The sequence below is a fragment of the Gobio gobio genome (assembly GCF_949357685.1).
Source record: "Gobio gobio genome assembly, chromosome: 21".
NCBI classification, from domain to species: domain Eukaryota; kingdom Metazoa; phylum Chordata; class Actinopteri; order Cypriniformes; family Gobionidae; genus Gobio; species Gobio gobio.
In genome coordinates this window covers 25,979,509-26,006,808 of record NC_137117.1, presented here as the reverse complement: position 1 = coordinate 26,006,808, position 27,300 = coordinate 25,979,509, and the positions used below count along the sequence as shown (strand labels likewise).

General features: G+C 42.8%; 1 protein-coding gene across 12 annotated transcripts in view; it reads left to right on the top strand.

The window, feature by feature from the left end:
- Positions 1 to 27,300, top strand: part of rap1gapa (RAP1 GTPase activating protein a) — a 154,109-nt gene that overhangs the window by 77,292 nt on the left and 49,517 nt on the right. For 5 of the 12 annotated variants that reach the window (XM_079803462.1, XM_079803466.1, XM_079803459.1 and 2 more), the window contains 5 exons: positions 1,529 to 1,658; positions 1,777 to 1,888; positions 2,013 to 2,116; positions 2,315 to 2,359; positions 5,133 to 5,882. In XM_079803462.1, the coding sequence (XP_079659588.1) occupies positions 1,529 to 1,658; positions 1,777 to 1,888; positions 2,013 to 2,116; positions 2,315 to 2,323 (355 nt within the window). In that variant the 3' untranslated portion in view covers positions 2,324 to 2,359; positions 5,133 to 5,882. Of the gene's footprint in view, positions 1 to 1,528; positions 1,659 to 1,776; positions 1,889 to 2,012; positions 2,117 to 2,314; positions 2,360 to 5,059; positions 5,883 to 27,300 lie in introns of those variants that run through there. The other 7 variants (XM_079803460.1, XM_079803468.1, XM_079803463.1 and 4 more) reach the window with 3 other exon arrangements.

Sequence of the window (27,300 nt, the reverse complement as noted above, 5' to 3'; positions counted from 1 at the left end):
TATCTTTGTTAATGTTAATTTGAACATTTACTAATATATTATTAAAACTGTGAACTAACATGAACAAACCATGAACAGCTGTATTCATATTAACTTATTAAAAAAAGAATTCATATTTATTAATATAGATTAATAAATACAGTAACAAATGTACTGCTCATGGCTAGTTCATGTTAGTTAATACGTTAATTAATGTTAACTAATGAAACCTTATTGTAAAGTGTTAACAAAAAACCTAACTAAATAACGTGCAATAATGCTATTATTAATTGTTTTATTTTTTATAGTTACATGTAATGGAATTAAATGTTTAATATATATATATATATATATGAACTTTACACATAATATTTGCAATTATTACTTGTTGTGTCCAAACTAGCTTGAACATTATCAAATTAGACAAAACGTGAAAAATATTATTTAATTGTGTGTTTGGGTACTCAAAATGCTTGCTATAAAACTGCAGGACAAACCAGTTATGTTTCCAGAAAAGTATTTAAAGTTTCATTACAATGATTTCTATAATTTTAGATGGGGGAAATGTTAATGGCTTTTAAATTGTCCACTATTGGACATTGTTAGTAGACAAACTAAACTAGTGAGAGTGTCCACAAGGACAGAATGGCCCACAGTTGAAGAAATGCCCTGTTATTATAATTACGGTTCCTATTGCATTTACCAGTAATTTTGTTTTATTTACTTGCCAAAGTCAGCTTTTACTCACATTTGCTGGCCCACAGTAGAAGAAACGCCCTATTATTATCACAGTTCCTACTGCATTTACCAGTAACTTTGTTTTATTTACTTTCCAAAGTCAGCTTTTACTCACATTTGCTGCTTGGTAGGGTGTGCATGTTGGGAGATGTAAATGATCTGACAACAGATCATTGGCAATGGAACTCATTGCCCATTAAAATAAAAGAAATACATACGTATTCCTCCTTTACTACACACCTTAAAAACTGGCTGTCCGACAATTATAACTGCACACATTAATCTGACAGATGGGATGTGTTTGTGATGTGACATGGTCATGTTGCTGCCATTAGACTTTTGTTGCCTGCCTCAATGTTAGGTCTTGTGTCTCAATGTGGCTTTTGTATGATTATTTTGTACGCAAATTTGAACTGTTTTAATGCATGAACTGCTTTTATGTCTTTGCAATTGGTGCTTGTTTGTTTGTGCTTGTATTGTTTGTTTGTCTTTGCAACTGGTGCTTGTTTGTTTGTGCTTGCCTCAAGTGTGTGTGTGTCATACATTTGTACATCTTACACCATCTTGTTTAGCCCTGTTGTAAATATAATTGTAATTTATTTTACTTGATGTATGCCTATTAACAACTGGCCGGGGACTACAGCTGGAAATTAGCCGTAGAGGCTAAAGCTGCTCTTTTTATAAAAAAGGGACTGTCCACGTCATTATAAACTAATAAACTAAACTAAACTAAACAAGAGCAATGGAAGTTTCACGCTTGTTACGAGTAAATGCATTAAGAGTATGTGTTTGTTTGCATGTGTGTGTGCAGTTCAAGCATTTACGGCCGGGCTCCGTCCATTCCTGAGGCTCATGACCTGTCCCGCTCCTCCTCTAATGCCAGCAGCTTTGCTAGTGTGGTTGAGGAGAATGAGACCACGGAGGACTATGACACTGGCATGGTGAGAAAAGCACACTAATTGTTCATGTATTACAAGTAATAAACATCTCTAGAAACACTCAAACAAACTTCATATGTTTTGTATGTTTAGAGCAATTTGTTGAATTTGTTCCATTCAGGAGAGCCTGTCGTCAGCAGATACTCCTCATAAACGAGACTCATTCACATACAGCACATGGCTGGAGGACAACATGAGCACTACCAGTGCAACCAGTAGGGGGAGCTCTCCTGGTGAGAGAAACAAGATGGACAAAAAGAGCTTCATTTGCACCCTTAAAATAGTTACAAAAACAGTGGTATTAGCAGTGTATTGGTGTAGTGTCTTTCTATATAATACATTTAATTATTTTTCCAGCTCTTGGCAGATCTCAGCAACTGGATGGTGGAAAGAACCAGGAGCAAAACCGAACAGACATCCGTATCAAACTTGAGCGAACGCATGACCACAAATCCACATCGGTGAGTCTTGCCAGCCTTGTCTAAAGATGCTGAATTTAAGTTTTGTATCTGCTTCAGTGTGAACTTACTAAAGTGTGTATGTTATGCATGCAGTTTGCACATATAGAAAGCCAGCTTCTTTAGTCAAGTATTGGGCAAGTGTGTGGACTTTGCCGCTCTTTATTTCTGTCTTTTGTAACTCTATTACTGTCTGTGCAGAACTGCTAGCCCCTCCTGACTGCCTCATTGGACATCCATCAACAGGTTAGATATACTCTATCTTGACTGAATCATTTTGTTTCACTGAAGATCATATTCTGGTCTTTTGTATAACCTATAGACTTACGTTTTGCAAGTTTATGACTATTGCATAATAGGAATATTGGTGCATATGGGCCATTTACATATGAATAATGTTTTCTTTGTAAAGCTGAATGAAAGCAATTTTAGCACACTTAAAGAGTTAGTTCACCCAAAAAGGAAAATTCTGTCATTAATTACTTACCCTCATGTCGTTCGACACCCGTAAGACCTCTGTTCATCTTCGGAACACAAATGAAGATATTTTAGTTGAAATCTGATCGCTCTGAAAGGCCTCCATTGGCACAATGCACTTTACACTCTCAAGACCCATAAAAGGTACTAAAGACGTCGTTACAAAGTCCATCTCACTACAGTGGTTCTACAATAACTTTATGAAGTGACGAGAATAGTTTTTGTGCGCAAAAAAAAACTAAATAACAACTTATATAGTGATGACCGATTTCAAAATAATGCATCATGAAGCTTCAAAGCGTTATGAATCAGTGAGTCGAATCATGATTCGGATCGCGTGTCAAACCGCCAAACTGCTGAAATCAGTTGACTTTGGCGATTCAAACTGCTGAATCGACTCACTGATTCATAACGCTTCGAAGATTCATGATGCCTTGTTTTGAAATCGGTCATCATGATATAAGTCGTTATTTAGGGTTTTTTGCACACAAAAACTATTCTCGTCACTTTATAAAGTTATTGTAGAACCACTGTAATGAGATGGACTTTGTAACGACGTCTTTAGTACCTTTTATGGGTCTTGAGAGTGTAAAGTGCATTGTGCCAATGGAGGCCTTTCAGAGCCATCAGATTTCAACTAAAATATCTTCATTTGTGTTCCGAAGATGAACGGAGGTCTTACGGGTGTCGAACGACATGAGGGTAAGTAATTAATGACAGAATTTTCATTTTTGGGTGAACTAACCCTTTAAGCCCTATTCGGGCGATAATTGTTTCTCACGTGGAAGTCCGTAAAAATAAATTTGCATGCCACTTCAGTGATAATACTCGTTCATTCGAATGGTGATTTATTCACGGTGGAGGAGTGAGTTTTGTGATCCTGCGCACCCGGCTCACGTGGTCAATAACATGATTGTATGCTGTAAATAAAATGTCATATGCTTGGTAGCTATAATAATAATAAATGCATATTTAATTTTATAATAGGAAAATATTATCCTAATAATTATTATTTAATTATTTAAATCTGTTTAAAAATAGGAAGATATATATATATAGACGCACATTATAGTTAAAATGGTTTTCTGTCTTGTATTTTTTCTCAAAATAAAGGATGTCATTTTAGTCCACATGGAAATGAGCGGAAATAAGTTTATACAGCCTCTTATTTACATGAGGTAAACATAATGCTGCTTGGTTATTTTAACATAGATTATTGCTGCCGTTTAACGGCCCATATCAAATGTTTACATGCTTTTCTTCTTTTTATTTTTTAAGCAGTGATGAAATACATTGCTCTTGTAAATACTTGCCAGCATTTCAGTAATAAAAGTCTAGATCTTTAAAATGCATCCAAATTACAGCGAAGCGCAACCGTACGGTGCTCTGCAGTGGAAAAAGGATATAAACAGTGAATTTTGATATATTCTTGAAAACTCAGAGATGTGGATTCGGACGGCAATTAAATTACCACACGACCTTGGTGTTTGTCTAAAAACAGTAGGTAATTCAGCCGGGGATTTTTACGCGGGTGGTGGGAGAAAAACACTGACATTCTGGATTTCGGACGGCAATAAAATCGCTGACTAGCCCCTGTCAATTATGAAAATACCTGACGACCCCACGAGAAACAATTACCATCCGAATAGGGCTTTAGAGATAGACCACATAACTTATTTTGGCAACACTTTAATTGTTCATCATTAATAGGTAATTATGCATGATAAATGAGTAGTACTACATTCACATTTTATCTACTACTATTAACAAATATGGAAACAAGATAAACTAATCAGTAAATTTAAGACAGATAGTTAATTATTACATTATCAATAACTACTGAGATCAGCCTTATTAAAAACGATTTACTAACTCTGCTAAATTATAAAGAATTGGTAATGAATTACTAATCACAACATTGACATGTATGTTTACTCTGAACAAGGTCATAAAATGCATTAATAATTAATAGTACAAAGTACACTTATAGTAAACTACATTTATAATTTACGAAATATTTCACAGCATAAACATAAGAGATTACTTTAAAAAAAGCTGCTTTTCCACTGTCGCGCCCATCCATTCTCTTTGCTTAACCATTCCATTCCTTGCTGATCCAGCCAGTACGGATATGGTTTCATTTTCCACTGCAGGGCTGATAACAGAGATATTTGGAATGTAATACAAACACGTCAGTCGGTGCCTTTGTAACGCAAGAGTTTACAGACCATATGAGATGTAAATAGGGACCGTTATCGAGAATGATCAGATATTTCTTTTAATTTTATTATTAATTTGTGTTTACGTTGCTCAAATAGCTCGCTTAGCCAGCAACAGAGAATTTGGTAGTCGGGAAACAGACAAGTAACCAATCCTGAGCTGCGACGTCACTGCATGCATTCTATCAGCACGATAGAAGAACTACAGTCACCGAGAACTACAACTGAAACCGTTTCTTACTGTTCTTAGAACGGTTCAGCCCGGCGGTGGAAAAGCAGTGTCAGTGGCCTGATTACTGTCTCACACCATATTGTTTGAACAGCATTTCCATTAGAAACACCTTAGAGAGACAAGGAGAGCTCTGGTTTTTGCCGTTACTTGATGAAGAAGAGGACGATGACACCAGTCGGCTGCATGAGTGACAACATGTGCATGGCCCAGAACCACGATCATGTGACCATGGCTCCATCAGGACACTCACTACCCTTGCAGACTTGACTAGAAACAGGAAGGAGTTGATTAGGCAGCCAGAAACTATGCCCTAACCCTCCTTCAGGCTTGTCCTTAACCCCCATGTGAGTACATCAGTAAATGAATGAGAATCTCCTCTGTAGCAGTAACTAATGACATGTCATTGTGCAGATGAGTGGCTAAACTAGCAGGCTGTTTGAGGTCCTAACACTGTGCTAAAATTCAATTCTGTGAAGTTGGTCTGCTAAAGGACATTTCACCTGCTTGCACAATGACAGCTTTTTCAGCCCTGCCCCAAATGGTGGGCTGTGCAACAGGGCGCACAAAGCATCCTTCTGAAACCTAAAATGACAAATGGGACGTGCTGCGGTCTCGAAGACTTCACAAACATGCAGTCATCGCACATCTGCCAGTACAGCACACATCAAATGCACTATTTGGGACAGGGCCATTTCTCATATTCTGATATTAATGTTCTTTTGTTCAGATTTCAGGTGTAAAACCCCTTGATCTGATGTGTATTGTTGCCCATAACAGCTGTGCAATACATCTTTTGACATTATTTAAGAGTAACTTCACTCAAAAAGTTTTTCTGCAGAGGAAAAGAACGATTAAAAAACCTGTGTTGTGAAAATTCAGTCAAAATGCATAGTACTGAGTAGGGATGCACCGATATTAAAATATATCTGATAAGCTGCTAATTATTTCCGTTATGGCAGATATTAAAATTCTACACTTTTTTGGTAAAGTCATATTAAACTTTTTAAATGCTACTAGTGAATTAAGATATAACAGCATTATAATGTACGGATATAAAATTGAAATTTGCTAAATGTAACATTGTTTTTACAGATGAATTTTAAATAAGCGTTACATGACAAAGGTAATCTAAATATACAAGTAAAGGAAAATATTGAGAACAATTATATATCCAATATCGACCATGTCTAATATCAGCCAAAATTTGAAATGGTACTGATTCATATTTATTTATATAGCACATAATTGTTAGTGAGACTATTTGACAGAAACTGGATAGTGCTGTTACTCTTAAATAATTGATCTATCGGCCATTATCACTTGTGCATGGAGAAATGGGGAGTCAAATAAAATATTCACATATGATTAGCATCAAAACATGACAGTTTGGTAGTGTGACAGACACCCTCTGAATATATTACATTATACAATGCAGATGCCTTACCTTACCCTCAAACAGATAAGAAATTCAGCCATGTCAGTGTTACAACAACAGTGAGTTAAAATACTAATTCAGATCAGTTTCTTGACCAGCTTACCAAACTAACTGTATTTCAGTTTATGCTCAGCTTTGATTCACCAGATGTCGATTGGTTATCTGTGATCAATGCTGCGGTGTCTTGAGTTTTGTCTTTAGTGCGGCATTCCTTATGGTGACTCTTCTCTCATTTTTTCCCGAACTGTATAAAAATCCCTAGGAGATCCTTTCTTTATGTCGACTCGATTCAAACCGGCTATTCTTTGCTTTGCGTTTGAACATACGGATGGTTTAATGTTTGAGCTGTGTGCCAACGTGCCAGTCCTCTTTTAAACAGACTGAGTTACACAAATGTGCTGTTGCTAATCTATAAACCAATCATTAATGCCAAAAATCAGTCAATGTGATGTTTGCTCTTTCCGTTAAAGGCAAAAAGCATTGAATGGAGCTTAAATATGGTAGAGTGGTTTGGAGTTGCCTTACTCTAAGTGTCAAAATATATGAAGGGGAAAGCTTAGCAGAATTTTTTTGTAATCTATTTATGATAAATGATTTGCCTTACTGGCTTCCATTGAACTGCCTTTATACCGCCCCTCGTCCCACATTAAGATGTTGTGTAGTTGTCTTAACTGATCCATGTTTGTTTTATACAGTTCTCATAATTGGTCCGTCCTGATGGCATACTCAAGCATTGGCTCTGTTTGAAATCTGAAAAATTAGTTGCAGGCAACATACTAAGGCAAAAAAGGCACATCCATATTCTGTATAAGCTGCATTCAGGTGAATTTTGATCAAATTGATCAAAGCTGAATTTTCAGCATCATCACTCCAGTCTTCAGTGTCACATGATCCTTCAGAAATCATTCTAATATGCTGATTTGCTGCTCAAGAAACGTCTCGGTTACGTATGGTAACCCTCGTTCCCTGAAGGAGGGAACGGAGACGTACGTCGGTAATAACCGACGAATTGGGATCACTTCAGAGAGCCCCTATCAGCTTCGAGAACTTAAGAACAGGCCAATGAACAATTGGCGTGCGAGATTTGCATCTCGCGCTCCGCCCCGCGCCGCGGGTATAAACAGGAAGCGAGAGCACCGCACTGACGTTTTTCACTGAGGAGCCGAACCAGAGACCGGCCAAGCAGTGATGGAAGGAACTGTGGCGACGGGACGTACGTCTCCGTTCCCTCCTTCAGGGAACGAGGGTTACCATACGTAACCGAGACGTTCCCTTTCAGTCGGTCACTACGACGTACGTCGGTAATAACCGACGAATTGGGATCCCTATGGAAAACGCCACAGTTACTACCACTTCCAGCGCCCAGCGAGAGCCCCTCAGACCCCGTTCTGAAGCGGGCGGGAAGATTCACGCCAGAAGAGTCATACTGCTGTTCCGCAAGACCCATTCAGCAGACTTGATTGGATAACGCTGGGAAAGCGTGCCCGAAGGACGCTGCGGGAGCCACATCATGCCCGGAGGGAGTTACCATGTGGAGAACACGTATGGGCTGGCCGTGGGCAGCACAACATACGGAAGTCCCAGGGGAGGCCCCGGCCTAATGCAGGCGGGGGACGACACCGTACTGAGACGGCAGAGAACTCTGCCAAGGGAAAGACACGAGCTCGCCGTAGGGAGCTGTACCGTGGAAATACACGTATGGGACCGCCGTAGGGGTCACGACATACGGAACCCAGCCTGACACAAGTTCCACCAATGCATACGAGTGCCAGACCTGGCGTCGGACGCTCCGCAACATCCGACTGCCGAGGGGTGCGGAGGACTCAACAGGGTTCGCCAATCCTGGGGAACTCGACTGGAGAAAATAAGCGCACGTATCCGTTCCAGGGGAAGGGAATGGCGCAGCAAGCCGACACTAGAACGGGCACTTCAGTGAAGCTGACTATGGGAAGCGAGCACACGAGAAGCCACCGGCTCTACACGCAGGCTATAAAACCTAGCGAACGTGTTGGGTGTCGCCCAGCCCGCAGCTCTACAAATGTCTGTCAGCGAGGCGCCACGAGCCAGCGCCCAGGAAGAGGCTACACCCCTGGTGGAGTGAGCTCTAACCCCGAGCGGGCAGGGCACGTCTTGGGATTCATACGCCAAGACGATGGCATCCACTATCCAGTGGGCCATCCTCTGCTTGGAGACAGCCTTTCCCTTCTGCTGTCCTCCGTAACAGACGAAGAGCTGCTCTGAGGTCCTGAAGCTTTGCGTTCTGTCCACGTAAGTCCGGAGAGCACGGACGGGACAGAGCAAAGCTAGGGCTGGGTCTGCCTCCTCCGAAGGCAGCGCTTGCAGGCTCACCACTTGGTCCCGGAAGGGAGTAGTGGGAACCTTGGGCACATATCCAGGCCGGGGTCTCAGGGTTACCTGAGAATCACCCGGCCCGAATTCCAGGCACGATTCGTCGACCGAAAATGCCTGCAGGTCCCCTACCCTCTTAACTGAGGCCAATGCAATCAGGAGTATTGTCTTTAGAGACAAGATCTTAAGCTCTACTGACTGTAAAGGCTCGAAGGGCGCCCTCTGAAGTGCGGTCAGCACCAGAGTCAAGTCCCAAGAGGGTATAGAAGAAGGGCGAGGAGGATTTAGTCTCCTCGCTCCCCTTAGGAACCTGACGATCAGATCATGCTTGCCTAAGGACTCACCATTAACGAGGTCATGGCTTGCGGCGATGGCGGCAACATATACCTTGAGGGTGGAGGGAGACAGCCTTCTCTCCAACCCGTCTTGAAGAAAAGATAGCACAGATCCGATCGAACATTTCCGGGGGTCTTCTCGGCGAGAAGAGCACCAGTCGACGAACAGGTTCCACTTCAACGCATATAGCCGTCTCGTAGAGGGGGCTCTGGCGGAAGCGATGGTGTCGACTACCGCTTGCGGTAGGTCACCTAGAACCTCCGCGTCCCGTCCAGGGACCAGACATGGAGTTTCCAGAGGTCTGGACGCGGGTGCCATAGGGTGCCCCGTCTCTGAGACAGAAGGTCCTGCCTCAGAGGAATGGGCCAAGGAGGTGCTGTCGCGAGGAGCACTAGTTCCGGGAACCACGTCCTGTTGGGCCAGTACTGAGCTACCAAGAGGAGTTGCTCCTCGTCCTCCCTGACCTTGCACAGAGTCTGTGCAAGAAGGCTCACTGGGGGAAACGCATATTTGCGCAGAGCCTGGGGCCAGCTGAGTGCCAGTGCATCCGTGCCGAGGGTCCCCTCGGACAGGGAATAGAACAACTGGCAGTGGGTCGTGTCGTGGGCGGCAAACAGATCGATCTGTGCGGCCCCAAAGCGACTCCAGATCAGCTGGACCACCTGGGGGTGGAGTCGCCACTCTCCGGGAAGCACTGGCAACCGTGACAGCTCGTCGGCCGCACGGTTGAGCAGGCCCGGAATGTGGATAGCACGAAGGGACCTCAGATGCTTCTGACTCCACAGGAGGAGATGGCGGGCGAGTTGGGACAAACGGCGGGAGCGTAGACCACCTTGTTTGTTGATGTACGCAACGGCCGTCGTGCTGTCCGTCCGGACCAGAACGTGCTTGTCTTTGAGCGACCCTTTGAGGCGGCTGAGAGCAAGACGAACTGCCAGCAACTCTAGGCAATTGATATGCCATTGCAGTTGGGGCCCCGTCCACAGACCCGATACTGCAAGCCCGTTGTACGTGGCACCCCAACCCGTGGGTGAGGCATCCGTGGAGACAACATGATGCCTGGACACTTGTTCTAGAGGCACTCCTGCCCGTAGAAACGAAGGGTCCGACCACGGGGAGAGGGTTTGGCGGCATCTCGGCGTCACTTGGACACGGAGGGACCCGCTGTGCCACGCCCATCTCGGGACTCGGTCGTGTAGCCAGTGCTGAAGCGGTCTCATATGGAGCAGCCCTAGCGGCGTTACTGCGGCTGCTGCTGCCATATGCCCCAGGAGCCTCTGAAAATGTTTCAGTGGAACCGCTGTACTGTGTTTGAGCGTACTCAAGCAGCTCAGCACCGACTGGACGCGCTCCTCTGTGAGGCGCGCAGTCATGGCGACCGAGTCGATCTCCATCCCGAGAAAAGAGATCCTCTGTACGGGACAGAGTTTGCTCTTCTCCCAGTTGACCCGAAGACCCAACTGGCTGAGGTGCCGGAGCACCATGTCCCTGTGTTCGCACAACTGCTCCCGCGACTGGGCAAGAATCAGCCAGTCGTCGAGATAGTTGAGGATGCGAACACCACGCTCTCTCATGGGAGCAATGGCCGCCTCCGCGACTTTCGTGAAGACACGGGGCGACAGGGACAACCCGAAGGGTAGGACTTTGTACTGGTATGCCCGTCCGTCGAAAGTAAAGCGTAGAAACGGTCTGTGTCGAGGGAGAATCGAGACATGAAAGTACGCGTCCTTCAGGTCGATCGCTGCAAACCAATCCTGGGGACGGATGCATCTGAAGATGCGTTTCTGGGTTAACATTCGGAACGGCATCCTGTGGAGGGAGCGGTTCAGGTAACGCAGGTCCAGGATCGGTCGTAACCCGCCACCTTTCTTGGGTACAATGAAGTACGGGCTGTAGAACCCGGACTTCATATCGGCTGGAGGGACCGGCTCTATCGCGTCCTTCGCCAATAGGACAGCGATCTCCGCCTGAAGCACGGGGGCGCCCTCCTTCGGTATAGAAGTGAAGTGGACACCCCTGAACTTCGGGGGACGCCGGGCGAACTGAATCGCATAGCCGAGTCTGATGGTGCGGATGATCCAGCGAGACGGGCTGGGGAGCGCTAGCCAGGCCCCCAGAGACCGAGCAAGCGGGATCATCGGCACCACGGACGTACCCGGAGCGGGGCAGCGCAGCGGAACGCAGGGGCCCCAGGACGACATGGGAGTGGTCCGTGCAGGGGTCTGGGTCTGACACACGACCTGCATCCGCTGAGGGGACGGGCGAGCGTGGGGAGGCACTTTGTGTGCGTCCGCACAACCGACGCCCCCTGTTGGCGAGGAGAGAGGTGTCTGAGGGGTACGAGGCATGGTAGCGTCGCATACCGCCAGACGCGCTCTCTTGGCACCCAGAGATGTTAGAAACTGCTCTTTTATTGAAAATTTGGGTGCCACTGGCACTGGGGCCAGTGGCGGAACAGAAAATAAAATGGGGTTCCCCCGGCCCTCCACCGGGGGAAGGAGTGGTGCTGCAGCCATCTCCCGAAGAGCAGTTTCCTCCATCTCTGGGCGGCCCGTCTCAGGGTCTCTTCCGACGGCGCTTGCCACCTGGCTTGGCAGCGGCCTGAGCGGGCTGGACGTTCTTCCCGCGACCGGCTCCACGCCCACGACCGGTGGAAGGCTGCTGCTGGGCTGGGGCGGGAGCGGGGGCGGCCGCAGGAGGACGTCCTCGGCGACGGGCAGGCGGAGGTGCTGCAGCCGGCGGCTGGGTGGAGGCAGCAGCGGGCCGCCGGTGCAGGATATGCTTGATGGCCTCCGTCTGCTTCTGGGCGGCCGAGAATTGCTGGGCGAAATTCTCGACCGCGTCGCCGAACAACCCGGCCGACGATATGGGGGAGTCCAGGAACCGGTTCTTGTCAGTCTCCCTCATGTCGGCCAGGTTGAGCCAGAGATGCCGTTCCTGGACCACTAAGGTGGACATCGCCTGACCCACGGAACGGGCGGTAACTTTCGTCGCCCGGAGGGCGAGGTCCGTCGCCGCCCGGAGCTCCCGGAGGAGCTCTGGGTCAGACCTACCCTCGTGCATGTCCATGAGTGCCTGGGCCTGGTGCACCTGGAGCAACGCCATGGCATGCAAGGCAGACGCGGCCTGTCCGCAGGACCTGTAGGCCTTCGCAGTCAGACTGGACGAAAACCTACAGGCTTTGGACGGGAGACGAGGATCACCACGCCACTCGGAGGCGGTCGCCGGACGCAGCTGCATCGCGACGGCGCGTTCGACTGGCGGGATCCTCTCGTAACCCTTGGCCTGTCCACCGTCAAGGGTAGTGAGGAGGGAGGAGCCCCCAGGTCTGTTTCTGGCACTGAAGGGTGTCGTCCACGACCTGGAAAGCTCCTCATGCACCTCCGGGAAGAATGGCACTGGGGCGGGACGCTGAGAACCAGCGCGACCCCCCCCCAGAAACCAATCATCCAACCTAGAAGGCTCGGGACGTGGTGGAGGGTTCCACACAAGCCCGACCTTTTCGGCGGCCCGGGAAAGCATAGCCGTCAACTCAGGGTCTGACTCGGCCGTTGCCACTCTCCCAGAGGGAGGCAGTACAGCCGAATCTTCATCCTCCGAGGACTGGAACTCCCCCTCCGATGCTGCGATCGACATCTGCTCGTCTGCGGGCGCTCCGAAAGAGATGACTGGGCGCCCGTGGGCGGGACCAGCGATCTCTTCCGGTGGCGCCACCGGCAGCGGTGCTTGTGAGGGTTCAGGGACCTGCGTAGGAACACTAGGCGGGTTTGTCCTGAACGTAATCCTCAAGTCACCCCGGTCATCCGTCGAAGTAGGTCTATCCTGGTTAGGGATAGCTCTAGATCGAGGTATGGGGAGGGGGACTCCGCCTTCCCGAAGGTAGGTGAGTCTTGACCTAAGCACCGCAATAGTCATGTTCCCGCAGTGAGAACACGAGCTATTCACAAACGCTGCCTCAGCGTGCTGTAAGCCCAGGCACGTGATGCAGTGAGTGTGGCCGTCAGCAGGCGAGAGGGAACGACCGCATCCAGAAACGCACGGGTGGAATGACATCTTGAAAAAGACGCAGTGTCACACCCGTGTTGCTCTTTTTGTGAGGAAAATGCTCTTTTAAGAGAGTGCTGAAGCACCCAGGGAAACCGCGGCAACACACAGGGGATAGTGCAGCCTGTGTTTGCACTCAAAAGGAACGCCCACCGATACCAACAGCTCTTTCTCTTGCTGTGATAACAGCAGTTTGTCCCTCGCAGCTTGAGTTCGCGGTCCCGCTGGAAAGCGCCGTCACACCAACACAAACGATTTCCTCTCTCTCTGTTCTTTGAAATCTCTTCGCTGAAAAGTCAGGAAGCAGTCTGAAAACTTCAAACGCCGGTTCGGCTCCGAAGTGAATGACGTCAGTGCGGTGCTCTCGCTTCCTGTTTATACCCGCGGGGCGGAGCGCGAGATGCAAATCTCGCACGCCAATTGTTCATTGGCCTGTTCTTAAGTTCTCGAAGCTGATAGGGGCTCTCTGAAGTGATCCCAATTCGTCGGTTATTACCGACGTACGTCGTAGTGACCGACTGAAAGGGAACACATTATATATATACTAAATAACTATATACACACACAGAAAAAGGGTGTCAAAATTGTACCTTTAGGGGTACAACAGTTTGTCACCGGGGCAGTACCCTTAAAAGGACATATTTGTACCTTTTTTATCACAAAAACATTTACATTTAATCATTAAGCAGTCACTTTTATCCTTACAAATGAGGAGAGCAATAGAAGCAGTCAGACAAACAAGGGGCAACAACATGCAAGTGCTGTAACAAGTCTCAGTTTCTCTAGCACAGAACAAAGGTTTTTTCATATATATATATATATATGAAAAGAAAAACAAATATAATAGTTAAGTGCTTGTCTTAATTGGGAAAGATGTCTTTAGACGTTTTTTGAAAATGGCTACAGACTCGGCTCCTCGAATTGAGAGGTGTTCCACCAGGTGGGAACGGTCCAGGAAAAGGTCTGTGAGAACGATTTCGTGCCTCTTTGTGATGGCACTACAAGGCGTCGTTCACTTGCACAACGGAAGCTTCTGGAGGGTGCGTAAGTCTGAACAAGTGAGTTTAGGTATATTGGTGCAGAGCCTATGGTTGCATTGTAGACAAGCCCCAGTGTCTTGAATTTGATGCGAGCGGCTATTGGCAGCCAGTGCAAACTGATGTGCGCTTTCTTTGGCTCGTTGAAGACCACCCTCGCCGCTGCATTCTGGATCAGTTGCAAGGGTTTGATAGTGCATGCCGGAAGGCCCGCTAGAAGAGCATTACAGTAGTCCAGTCTGGAGAGAACAAGAGCTCGGACCAGGAGTTGTGTGGCCTGCTCTGATAGGAAGGGTCTAATCTTCCTTATGTTGTATAACGCAAATCTGTTGCAGTAACGTGGTCAGTGAAGTTTAACTGATCATCAATCACAACTCCGAGGTTCCTGACTGTCCTGGAAGGAGTTGTGGTTGATGAACCTAGCTGAATGGAGGTGCTGGGTTGGAGGCACAAGAAGTTCTGTCATAGCAAGGTTGAGTTGAAGGTGATGGTCCTTCATCCAGCCAGAAATGTCTGTCAGGCAGGCTGCAAAAAGGTTCATAGCAGTACCTTATGGTACGTATTTGCAGGGTACTAATATGCACCTTATAGGAGTAAAAAAGGTACAACAATCTTTTTAAGGGTACTGCCCCAGTGACAAGTTGTTGTACCCCTACAATGTTGACACCCTGTAGTTATTAAATGTTTTCATGGCCATCGGCTTCAAGGCTCACTTGAATTTCATTTAGATCATTAAATGACATTGAAGTGCCTTGGAAGCCTGTCTGAAAGCAGATTGATTATGCCTGGGAAGTCTTTGACTAGGCAGCTGAGGTTTCGGACACAGCCAATACTGGACTAAAAGACTGGACATCATCAAAACTACAAAGAATTGCTAATGCTATTACTACAACCTTAGAGGTACTGGGATGAGTTGTGTATCAATAAAAAAACAAATCTTCAAAAACGTTTGAAATGTGTTTTTAGTCAGCTTTTGTTTGCTCTGCGCAGGGCTTCTCTGCCCCCTTGTGGTGAGACATGATTTTACCATTTATTTGCAGTGCCCATGTACACGACTGTAATTTGCTGTTCCTGTACAGAAGTCAAATATGTCTGGTGGGAAAAAAGATGCGGCACAAAATCCATGCTAATGACAGGGTATGAATTTTTAGACATTGTTATTGCTGCTTGTGTGACCTTTTCCTGTGCAATCATCGTTGTAAATACTGCTTTTTTTTTTGTACAAACTGCCCAGAAAATCTGAAACAAATAAACTTGAGTGTGATATTTCATTCCACATGCTTGTCTGATTTCTGCTTTTCAATTTGTTATAGCTGAGTTGAGATATACATCAATGCGTGTGTGTTTTCCTGTTAAAGCATACCAAATGGATTTATAGAATTATAGCACAAGTATGAGGAATTATGCATGTGACCATATATGTGTGTGTGGAGTACTTACTAAGCCTGAAATGCTATCAATGTGTTTTGTCAATGGACCCTTTCCACAGACTGTGATGATGCGTTTCCACAGATATCAACATCTCAAATCTAGTAGGTTTTTCATATTTTCATTTTTTTTTTTTTATTAATACACATTTATAACACTATATATTGTGTTAAATTACATTGTCACTCAGTAAATTACAAATAAATAAAATGTTAAATGTGAGTACATTCTCCACACCAGCAGAGGGCAACATTTACATGATGCAAAACATGGTCATTTCTAAAGGACGTAAAACTAAAACTAAATTCCATGGTGGAAAAGAATTCTTCTGATGACAGACGAATCACAACACTAGATGTCATCGATGCCAGCTAAAATATGTTAACTAAGGTTCAAATTGGATAAAAGTGTTACTGAGTCTCTCTGACAGCAATATTTTATTGAGCATCATGCCAGTGTTGTTATTGTTAACTAAAACTATTAAAATAATTTTGGGTAATTGATATGAAGCTGAACTATACAAATATATGAAAAACTAAAATAAAAAATGTCTTGACAACTATACTGAAATGTTGGCCTACTGAAATTAATAAAACTTTAAAGGTGAAAACTGAAAATATAAAAATAAAAGCTAATCGTTCAAAATAATAATAAATACTACAACATTAAACAAGTAATACAAAAATAATTGCATCATATACAGGATACTTTCACAGTGATTAAATACTTGTTCCCATATCCACTGGGTCAAAGGTGGGATGTTGATGTCGGACACAGCTGGTAAGGTGTGAGGGTGGCCATGAATTTGGAGGAGTTCCCATTCTCTTCCAGGTCTTGTAAACCGGTGCTGTTAGTGTTCTCCCAACCCCCCAACTGTGAAAACAGTTCCCAGGGTCGGAACACAGACCTGTCAACACGGCTCTGATGACTAGAGCCGACGACAGTTGAGAAAGAGAACAGCGGAATAAAAGCAGCAGGGTTGTGCACTTTGGCAATACATTATGCTGATTCTTTAAGCTTTGGGAGGTTCTGTATATAATACACACACCAGTGGAGCACATGCTAGCTCAAATCACATGATCACATATCACATGATACTATTTGAGTTCTGTACATTCCTCGATTACGTAACAATTCTCGTTGCCGTCACAGAAAGGCCAGACTGCCCATCTACATTACATGTTCCAAACTTGTTGACCCTGTTATAAGCTAAGACATGGTCTTGGTAGGCCTACATGTGAAACTAATAACCGCTGCTGTTTTTCACCAGGTTTGACCCTTAACCTCGACCTCGAAAATTCCAGGTTCCGTAAGAGTTATGCACAGTCGACCGCAGTTCTGGCATAATGTTGATTACCACAAAAAAATATCGATTCATTCCGAATCAGAAATGTGAAGCTTAAAAACGGAACGTTTTTGAGACTTGTGTGTTTGATGTGTAGATGTAAAGCGCGAGCAGCTGGGCGTGAGTGTGAAGAGACTGTACTGGATGGAGCGAATCATTTCACACTTTGTCCCATAATATGATGACTAATTCACACTGCTTTCATCAGCCCTCATTTAGTGGCTCGTTTGTCCCCTCACACCCTCGAAATCCTTGCACACACACTTGAGGAGTCTAATTAATCTTTTAAGATGTTTTGTTTTCATCACAATATCATTTTTGCTTCTCACTTTACCATTGGAGCATTTAAGCTGACACAGAGGTTATCTATTTAAACCAACAACTAATCCTCTCACAGCTTTACCTAATGGCTCATATTTTACACAAGCTGTAAGTCTGAGATTGCTAGTTAAAAATCTTTATATATATATATATATATATATAAAATGTATATATATGTCTTGTTTTTGTTTTGTTTTTTGGTTTTTTTAAAGCTTAAAGTCAGCGTGAACCGGAAGTCTTCCCTATTGTGACGTGTATCTGAGTGAAACAGGCTTCTCGAACAAGATTTTAAAACCTGGATGCTGGTGTTTAAGCACAATTTTTCCCCAAATAAATATATTTTTGGGAATAATTGATGCATTCAATATAAAAATAGATCTCTCTTCTATAATAGTTTGTATGACAATAAAATTGTGTTAGTTAGACAACTTTTATATTCAAACGACAATTGGATAAATTTGGGTTTCCCGTTGCACCAAAAGAGTATGCCGTTGTATTTGACCCCATACCTCAACAAGTTATACATTTTGTAAGAGCGGGAAGTGATTCTTCTGAGGCAATATATGTTAAAGACAGCATGTTTTTAGGAGACATTGATATTCTAAAACACAGTTGTACTAATAAACATGAATATTATAACAGGTGAAACAGCTATATTGCTGTTTGTGGACCAGTGTATTTAGAAATATAAACTGGAATAAAGCTTGGCGTATTTGTGAAGCATACTGTTTAAATAATAAAGTAAAAGTTAAAATTTGAGATGGTATACACTCACCTAAAGGATTATTAGGAACACCTGTTAAATTTCTCATTAATGCAATCATCTAATCAACCAATCACATGGCAGTTGCTTCAATGCATTTAGGGGTGTGGTCCTGGTCAAGACAATCTCCTGAACTCCAAACTGAATGTCAGAATGAGAAAGAAAGGTGATTTAAGCAATTTTGAGCATGGCAGGCTGTTGGTGCCAGACGGACCGGTCTGAGTATTTCACAATCTGCTCAGTTACTGGGATTTTCACTCACAACCATTTCTTGGGTTTACAAAGAATGGTGTGAAAAGGGAAAAACATCCAGTATGCGGCAGTCCTGTGGGCGAAAATGCCTTGTTGATGCTAGAGGTCAGAGGAGAATGGGCCGACTGATTCAAGCTGATAGAAGAGCAATTTAGACTGAAATAACCACTCGTTACAACAGAGGTATGCAGCAAAGCATTTGTGAAGCCACAACACGCACAACCTTGAGGCGGATGGGCTACAACAGCAGAAGACCCCACCGGGTACCACTCATCTCCACTACAAATAGGAAAAAGAGGCTACAATTTGCACAAGCTCACCAAAATTGGACAGTTGAAGACTGGAAAAATGTTTCCTGGTCTGATGAGTCTTGATTTCTGTTGAGACATTCAGATGGTAGAGTCAGAATTTGGCGTAAACAGAATGAGAAAATGGATCCATCATGCCTTGTTACCACTGTGCAGGCTGGTGGTGGTGGTGTAATGGTGTGGGGGATGTTTTCTTGGCACACTTTAGGCCCCTTAGTGCCAATTGGGCATCGTTTAAATGCCACGGCCTACCTGAGCATTGTTTCTGATCATGTCCATCCCTTTATGACCACCATGTACCCATCCTCTGATGGCTACTTCCAGCAGGATAATGCACAAAGCTCGAATCATTTCAAATTGGTTTCTTGAACATGACAATGAGTTCATTGTACTAAAATGGCCCCCACAGTCACCAGATCTCAACCCAATAGAGCATCTTTGGGATGTGGTGGAACGGGAGCTTCGTGCCCTGGATGTGCATCCCACAAATCTCCATCAACTGCAAGATGCTATCCTATCAATATGGGCCAACATTTCTAAAGAATGCTTTCAGCACCTTGTTGAATCAATGCCATGTGGAATTAAGGCAGTTCTGAAGGCGAAAGGGGGTCAAACACAGTATTAGTATGGTGTTCCTAATAATCTTTTAGGTGAGTGTATATCCAGCTAAAAGTGTGTTAGAGAAATTTAATTTAGATATTGATTATTCATGTGACTTTTGTTCAATAGAAAAAAACATTCAATAGAAAAAATCTATTATCAATCTGTTTTATAATAGATTTTTTGGGTGGATGTGGAACATTGTGTTAGAATGAAAACAAATGTTAGGCTATATTTATATTAAATCATTTTGTTTACATTATATTAGGTATTGGGACAAGTTCCAATCACTTCCATGGCCACAGGTGTATAAAATCAAGCACCTAGGCATGCAGACGCTTCTACAAACACTTGTGAAAGAATGGGTCGCTCTCAGGAGCTCAGTGAATTCAAGTGTTCCATTTTTACCTTAAAATAAAGTGTTACCAAACATTGTCCTAGAAAGTTTGCGTTAGAAAAGCACAATTATAAGCATAATGAAGCTGTAAAAGTGGACTGAGGTTACTTGTTTGGCCGACGTGATGATGTTTAATCTCGTCAACAGCCTCTGTAGTCCCATTTAGCTGCCTATTAGCAACCGCCTTTTTCAAGACAGCTTAAAAAAATCACGAGTGGGGTAATACTGATTTATTTTATGTTGTAGAATAAAACGTGAACGTGTCTTGAGCTTGTGTTCACCACAGACCTTATTTCAACCATTTAACCTAAATCCCTTACAAAAAACCCATTGACCCATTGGAACCTGAAGTGCTAAAATGCTAACTCTTTTCTGTGTTTTGGCCAACAAATTGATGTCATACCTGCAGCACTCTATTAGTGCAGACAGAGATTACTACTGCTCTAGTGGGAGACATCAGTAGTGCATTGATCATGTGATCGATTTAGACTTGAGAGGTTTTGTGTCATTCCTGACATTTTCTTATGTGAAGGAGAATGTTTCCATGTGGTCTGTGCAGTAAAGCTTGCGCTGGACTGAACGAGTGGACATGGAAAGACATTCCTGGAACCACATGGACAAAATAGCATGCAACATTACACAGTGGAGTGCCTCACTGATGGAAGGGTAGGCTATATTCTAGCAGTCAAAATATACATAAAAATATCTCCTAGACAACTGTGTGAGAGACAGAATCTGATGATGTGGGCAGAGTTGCAGTTAGAAATAGACCAGTCTGATAAAATGACGTTCTTGAAATGCCAAGGTCATCACACAGACATTTCCTGAGAGTCAGTGGGATGGACAGGATAGTCTTCAGAGAATATGACATAAGAGAACTTGTAAGTTCCAAACGCTAACTGCCAGGTACACAAGGCTTTGCTGGTTAGCATTGCCCTGTTAGCCTCTGTTGGTATATGTAACATTCCATTCAGAAGTTTGAGATTTTTCTCTGCTCATCAAGGCTGCATTTATTTGATCAAAAATACAGTAATATTGTGAAATAATATTACAATTGAAAATAACTGTTCTCTGTTCTAATATATTTTAAAATGTTATTTATTTCTGTGATGGCAAAGCTGAATTTTCAGCATCATTACTCCAGTCTTCAGTGTCACATGATCCTTCAGAAATCATTCTAATATACTGATTGGGTGTTTAAGAAACATTTATTATTATTATTATTATTATTATCAATGTTAAAAACATTTGTGCTGCTAAATTGTGGACCCTGCTACATTTTTTCAGGATTCTATGATGAATACAAAGTTCAAGAGAACAACGGTATAAATGTCGGTAAAACTTTATTTTGACTTTACACTTTTCACTTTAGACATTCTATTAACTGTAAGTAAATTTGCAACTAAATTATTGCTCACTATATTGTCAAAAGTATTGGGACACCCCTCCAAATCATTGAATTCAGGTGTTCCAATCACTTCCATGGCCACATGTGTATAAAATCAAGCACCTAGGCATGCAGACGCTTCTACAAACACTTGTGAAAGAATGGGTCGCTCTCAGGAGCTCAGTGAATTCAAGCGTGGTACCGTGATAGTGCTATTTATGGTTATGGTGTGGGGTTGTTTTTCAGGGGTTGGGCTTGGCTCCTTAGTTCCAGTGAAAGGAAGACATTTCGACAATTTCATGCTCCCAACTTTGTGGGAACCTTTGTTGGGGATTGCCCCTTCTTGTTCCAACATGACTGCGCACCAGTGCACAAAGCAAGGTCCATAAAGACATGCATGAGCGAGTTTGGTGTAGAGGAACTTGACTGGCCTGCACAGAGTCCTGACCTTAACCAGATAGAACACCTTTGGGATGAATTAGGGCGGAGACTGCAAGCCAGGCCTTTTCGTCCAACATCAGTGCCTGACCTCACAAATGCACTAATAGAAGAATGGTCAAAAATTCCCATGAACACATTCCTAAATCTTGTGGAAAGCCTTCCATGTCATTAAAGTTCATGTGCATGTAAAGGCAGACGTCCCAAAACTTTTGCTAAAATACTGTATCTGCTAACACCTCCTTTGATGGTCCCCAAATAGACATTCTACTGACTATAGTGGACCATCAAAATAAAGTGTAACCTAAATGTCTCTACTGTCAATTTCGATTAAGATTAATGCATCCTTGCATTATTTTATCTTACTGATCTTAAATTTTGAACAGCTATGTACCATTATTTACAAAACAATAATATATTTTAAAAAAAATCATAATTATTGTTAATATTTATTTTATTTTTTCATCTTTTTTTGCAGGGAAAAAGCATGTTTCACTATTGATAGCCATTTAAAAGTAATACTCTGATGCATACTCTGACAAAAAATTACAATTTTGCAAGCAAATATATTTATTATAGATGATTGTACCCAGGAATGAGTATGTGCTGCTTACTTGCCATTGCTAACATATTGATGTTCCCAGGATATTATATAGACCTCCTTAAGTGTCAAGATAATGTTCTTAGCTTTGAATAAGTAATGAAGAGCACACACACACTCGTCAGTCTCGTCAGAGCAGATTACACGGCCCCCACTGACTTTGACTTCAAATCGGTGTGTTGTTAACCTTAATGCTCACCTCTCTCACAAAACACTTTTCATAACATCTGGCTGAGATTTTCTCCTTATTTCTTCCATTTGGGCAGCATTCAGCAATGTCCACCTCACTTTAGCTCAGCTTCCTTATTTAACACATGCTACAGAATGTCTAGACTACATCCATACTGTTTGCATGACAGGCAGGAAAAGCTTGCTATTTACGGGAGGGAGAGTGCATGATGCCGTCAGGGTGAGCTGTTGTGGTTTATGTGCCAGTAAAGACAGAGGGAGTGTCTGGAGGTTTCAAGAAGCCCCTACAAAAGCACTGCTTCCTTGCCCCCCTCGTGTGGGTCAAGACTTCCTCTGTCCCAGAATCTTCACCCTTCTTGTAAGTGTCTCTCTGCATGAATATCATGCTGGCCCCTGTGAAATTTGAAAACCATTCCCTTAAACATTACAGACTAAACTCACTGCCAAAGCCTCAACCTCGGACAGGAAAATACATCATATTTTTACAGCGGCTGAGGTCACTTTGAAGTAAATGAACCGTCTATTAGGGGAAGGGAAGAGGGGTTAAACGCACATCTTGCTAAACCTCCACACAGTATGTGTTACAAAACCTCACACAATGATGTGGTACTGTACTGTCGATTTCGAGCTTCACAACATTCAAATATACGGTAGCACTTTACAATAAAGTTAAATCTGCTATCATTAGTTATTGCATTAGCTTAGAGCATTTATTAATCTAGTTTAATATTCATTTCTACATTACATATTTTAACATTTCTAGTGTAAATTAACATTATTGCTATGAATGAACATGAATTAATGAACAATAAATACATTCAACACTGAGTTACTTATATATAATATGTGCATATTACATTTTTTTTGCTGTCTAAGCGTTTTGTCTTTGTAACTTTGGAAATAGAATGGATGAATTAATGAATGAATGAGTTAAGAGAGGAATATATTGCCATCACAGTGTCCACAAGGTGTGTGTGCATTCAGATCAGAGGCGTTTCACTGCATAAAGTATATACAAGTTATAAGCATAAATACGTATATACAAGTTTTATCAGTGAGTTGCAGTTCTGTGCTTTCATTCATTCATTCATTTTAACTTTTGAATGCTAATTCTATTTAATATATTTAAAACAGGATACTTTTGCATTACTACATAATTCATTTTAATTGTGTGTGCGTGTGCGTGTGCGTGTGCGTGCGCTAATTGATTGATTATTATGTTAAGGACAAACGGTTTGGTCAATGGATGGACGTATTATTTGAATTCACTTTTGGACACTAATAATATTCATATTTAAAACAAGATACTTTATTTTACATTTTATGTTCACTATAATACCTATACTTTAATTTTTGGATGGATGGATGGATGGATGGATGGATGGCTGGATGGATGGATGGATGGATTGATTGATTGATTGATTGATTGATTGATTGATTATTTTCAGGACAAGCAGTTTGGTAAATGGATGGAGGGATGGATGCATTATTTTTATTATTAACTTTTAAAAGCTAATATTATTAAATATAGTTAAAATTAGATACTTTTGCTTTATTTTACATTTTGTGTTCACAACATAATTCCCAACATGACATCATGACTTTGCGTAAACATACACGGCACTTTCTAAAGCCAAATGGCGTGTTATCTGTACGCATTTTGAGCTATCCGCGTGTATGTCTACGCCGTGTCATTCTGCATGCATGTGTACGCCACAACAAACCATAATCTCCGCGTGTATGTCTACGCCGTGTCATTCTGCATGCATGTGTACGCCACAACGAACCATAATCTCCGCGTGTATGTCTACGCTGTGTGATTCTGCGTGAATGTAAATGGATTTATAAACATACTAAATGATGTTTTTTTGAAAATGTAAAAATGCAGAATGTTTCTTGTGATGGGTTGGTGTGGACAGTGAAACCTGAGATTTTGGCTTGTTATGTCAAAACCGGAACCGGCAATAACCTTTTTTCCAGGCTTCTGATTGGCCAACATGATTTTACAGTTAGGGTTATATTGCCACCTGTTGGTTTGGCATGTTCTTGCCAGCGCTTCATAGCGTGTTTTGGGGTTTTCATGTGGACGCAAGAAAAACTGTTTATAAAAATACCCATGTACGTGTGGACAAGGCTTTAGTTAGTTTTCTCATGTTTAGTATTAGTTTCATTTTATCTCCCTGTTCTAGTTTTATCTTCCTGTTCTAGTATGATGGCTATTGTTAATTCGTTCTAATCGTTCTGTTCCCTTCTGCTGTTTCCATGGTGACACATTGCTTGATTGATTCAGTTCAGGTGCTCATCATTTAGTTTGGCTTGACTCACTCTGTTTATACCTTGAGTTTCTGTCAATCTTGTCTATCTAAGAGTGGTTGTGTCATGATTTTTCTGCGTTCTTCTGTGTATTCTCCTTGTGGATTAATTAAAGACTTTGTAAGTGATACTCATCTTCTTCGTGAGAGTTGTATTTATAACAACCACCAATCCCTGACACACTTTTTTATGCTTCTTTAAATTCTCACGGCTCTCGATAATCGTCAGAGTTCATGAAGCGAAAGCAACAGAGGACATGAGAGCAGACATTCAAAGGAAATGTCTGTGGTCTCCCCTCAAAAAACAGCAGTGAGTGAGTGAACTCTGTCTGAACGCTTCAACTATTAGATCATGAGAACCTGCAGCACCGGCACTGCCTCATTATACCCAAAGAAAACAAGGAGAACAGCTGCAGCCTGCAACAGTCCTGACACACAAGAGAGAGAATGAGTGAGTGAGTAAGAGAAGAGAGAGAGAGAACCAAAGAAACAGAAAGGCATTGCATTTATCCTCTAATTGCCTCCTCAGCCAGGGTCACAACAACCCTGTGATAGACAGATTGTACACTAGATAGACGCACACACTCTCTCCGCCTCTCCTACCAGACAGGAGCCCATCTGAAAGCTAGTGTTTTTTGGCACATTGGAAAAGTTATGGTTGGACTTACGATCTGTGAGAACAGCGATGAAAAAACACAAGGGCTTAGTTCACCGCAGTAACACGTGGACCGTATTATGAATTACAACAATTTCAAACCCTTTATCCTTTCTGTGTAGGGATTTTTAAAGGTGAGTAACAACGTCATACTGAGTGACTCTGAATATTAAAAACATTCAAACTTGAGTGCTGACATTACATTCACTAAACTATGAGGATTTACACAGTCTTAAAACAACAAGAAATAAAAGTAACTTTTAACTTTTATCAGTAATAAAGAAAAATCATGACCTATTCGGTTTGCTTGCTTCCTTATTATATAGCAGAGGGTGAAAAACTGTATGTGAACAGTAAGCAAAAAGTACTCGGATGACTAACTACTTCCGTCGAGATACTGAAGTGCACATCTGATGGACACTTTAATATCCAATGAGAAGTTGTGAATAGTAGTGAAGGGGCGCAACTGATGCTGGTAGGTCACATGATAGATGTGGTACATATGGATCCATACAGTCGTGAAGTCATTTTGGATGATTTGGATTTTTACAACCCCAAATCAGAAAAAGTGATTTCTAAATTTACTTTGACTTGTATTTCATTGCAGACAATATGAACACAAAATTCATGTCATTTGTAAATATAAACCTTTCCTGTCATTCAGACCTGCAACACATTTCAAAACAAGTTGGGACAGGAGCAATTTAGGGCGAGGTAAAATGGTTTAATAATGATGTGATTTGAAACAGGTGATGTCAACAGGTTATTGTAATTATGATTTGGTACAAAAGCAGCATCCAAGAAAGGTCTAATCCTTTAGGAGAAAAGATGGGCCGAAGATCGCCAGTTTGCCAACAAATACGTGAGAAAATTATTGAAATGTTTAAAAAACAATGTTCCTCAAAGAAAGATAGGAAGAGATTTGGATATTTCACATTCAACAGTGCATAACATAATTAAAAGATTCAAGGAATCTGGAGGAATTTCAGTGCGTAAAGGCCAAGGGCGCAAGCCTAAGCTGAACAACCGTGATCTCCGATCCCTCAGGCGGCACTGCATCAAGAATCGTCATTCATCTATAAGCGAAATCACCACATGGGCTCAGGACTACTTTGGCAAACCTTTGTCAAGTACCACAATACGTAGTTACATCCACAAATGCCAGTTATAACTGTACTGTGCCAAAAGGAAGCCCTATGTTAACAGTGTCCAGAAGCGCCGTCGACTTCTCTGGGCTCAGAGGCATCTGGGATGGACCATCACACAGTGGAAACGTGTACTGTGGTCAGAGGAATCAGTATTTCAGGTATTTTTTGGGAGGAATGGACACCATGTGCTCCGGACCAAAGAAGAAAAGGATCATCCAGACTGTTACCAGCAACAAGTCCAAAACCCAGGGTCTGTCATGGTATGGGGTTGTGTCAGTGCCCTTGGCAAAGGTAACTTGCACTTCTGTGAAGGCACCATTAATGCTGAAAAGTACATAGAGATTTTGGAGCATAATATGCTGCCTTCAAGAAGACATCTTTTCCAGGGACGTCCATGCATATTTCAACAAGACAATGCAAAACCACATTCTGCACCCATTACAAAGTCCTGGCTGCGGAGAAAGAGGGTACGGGTACTTGACTGGCCTGCCTGCAGTCCCGACCTGTCTCCAATAGAGAATGTGTGGCGCATTTTGAAGCGCAAAATGCGACAACGAAGACCCCGTACTGTTGCCCACCTTAAGACTGGGACAAAATTACACCTGAAACACTTCATCACTTGGTATCTTCAGTCCCTAAACGTCTTTTAAGTGTTGTGAAAAGGAATGGCAACATTACAAAGTGGTAAATGCTTTACTGTCCCAACTTTTTTTTAAATGTGTTGCAGGTCTGAATGACAGGAAAGGATGCATATTAACAAATGACATGAAGTTGACCAGACAAAACATTAAATATGTTTTGTTCATATTGTCTGCAATGAAACACAAGTCAAAGTAAATTTAGAAATCACTTATTTTTTTCTTTTTTTTTGCGTTTTCCATACTGTCCCAACTTTTTCTGATTTGGGGTTGTAG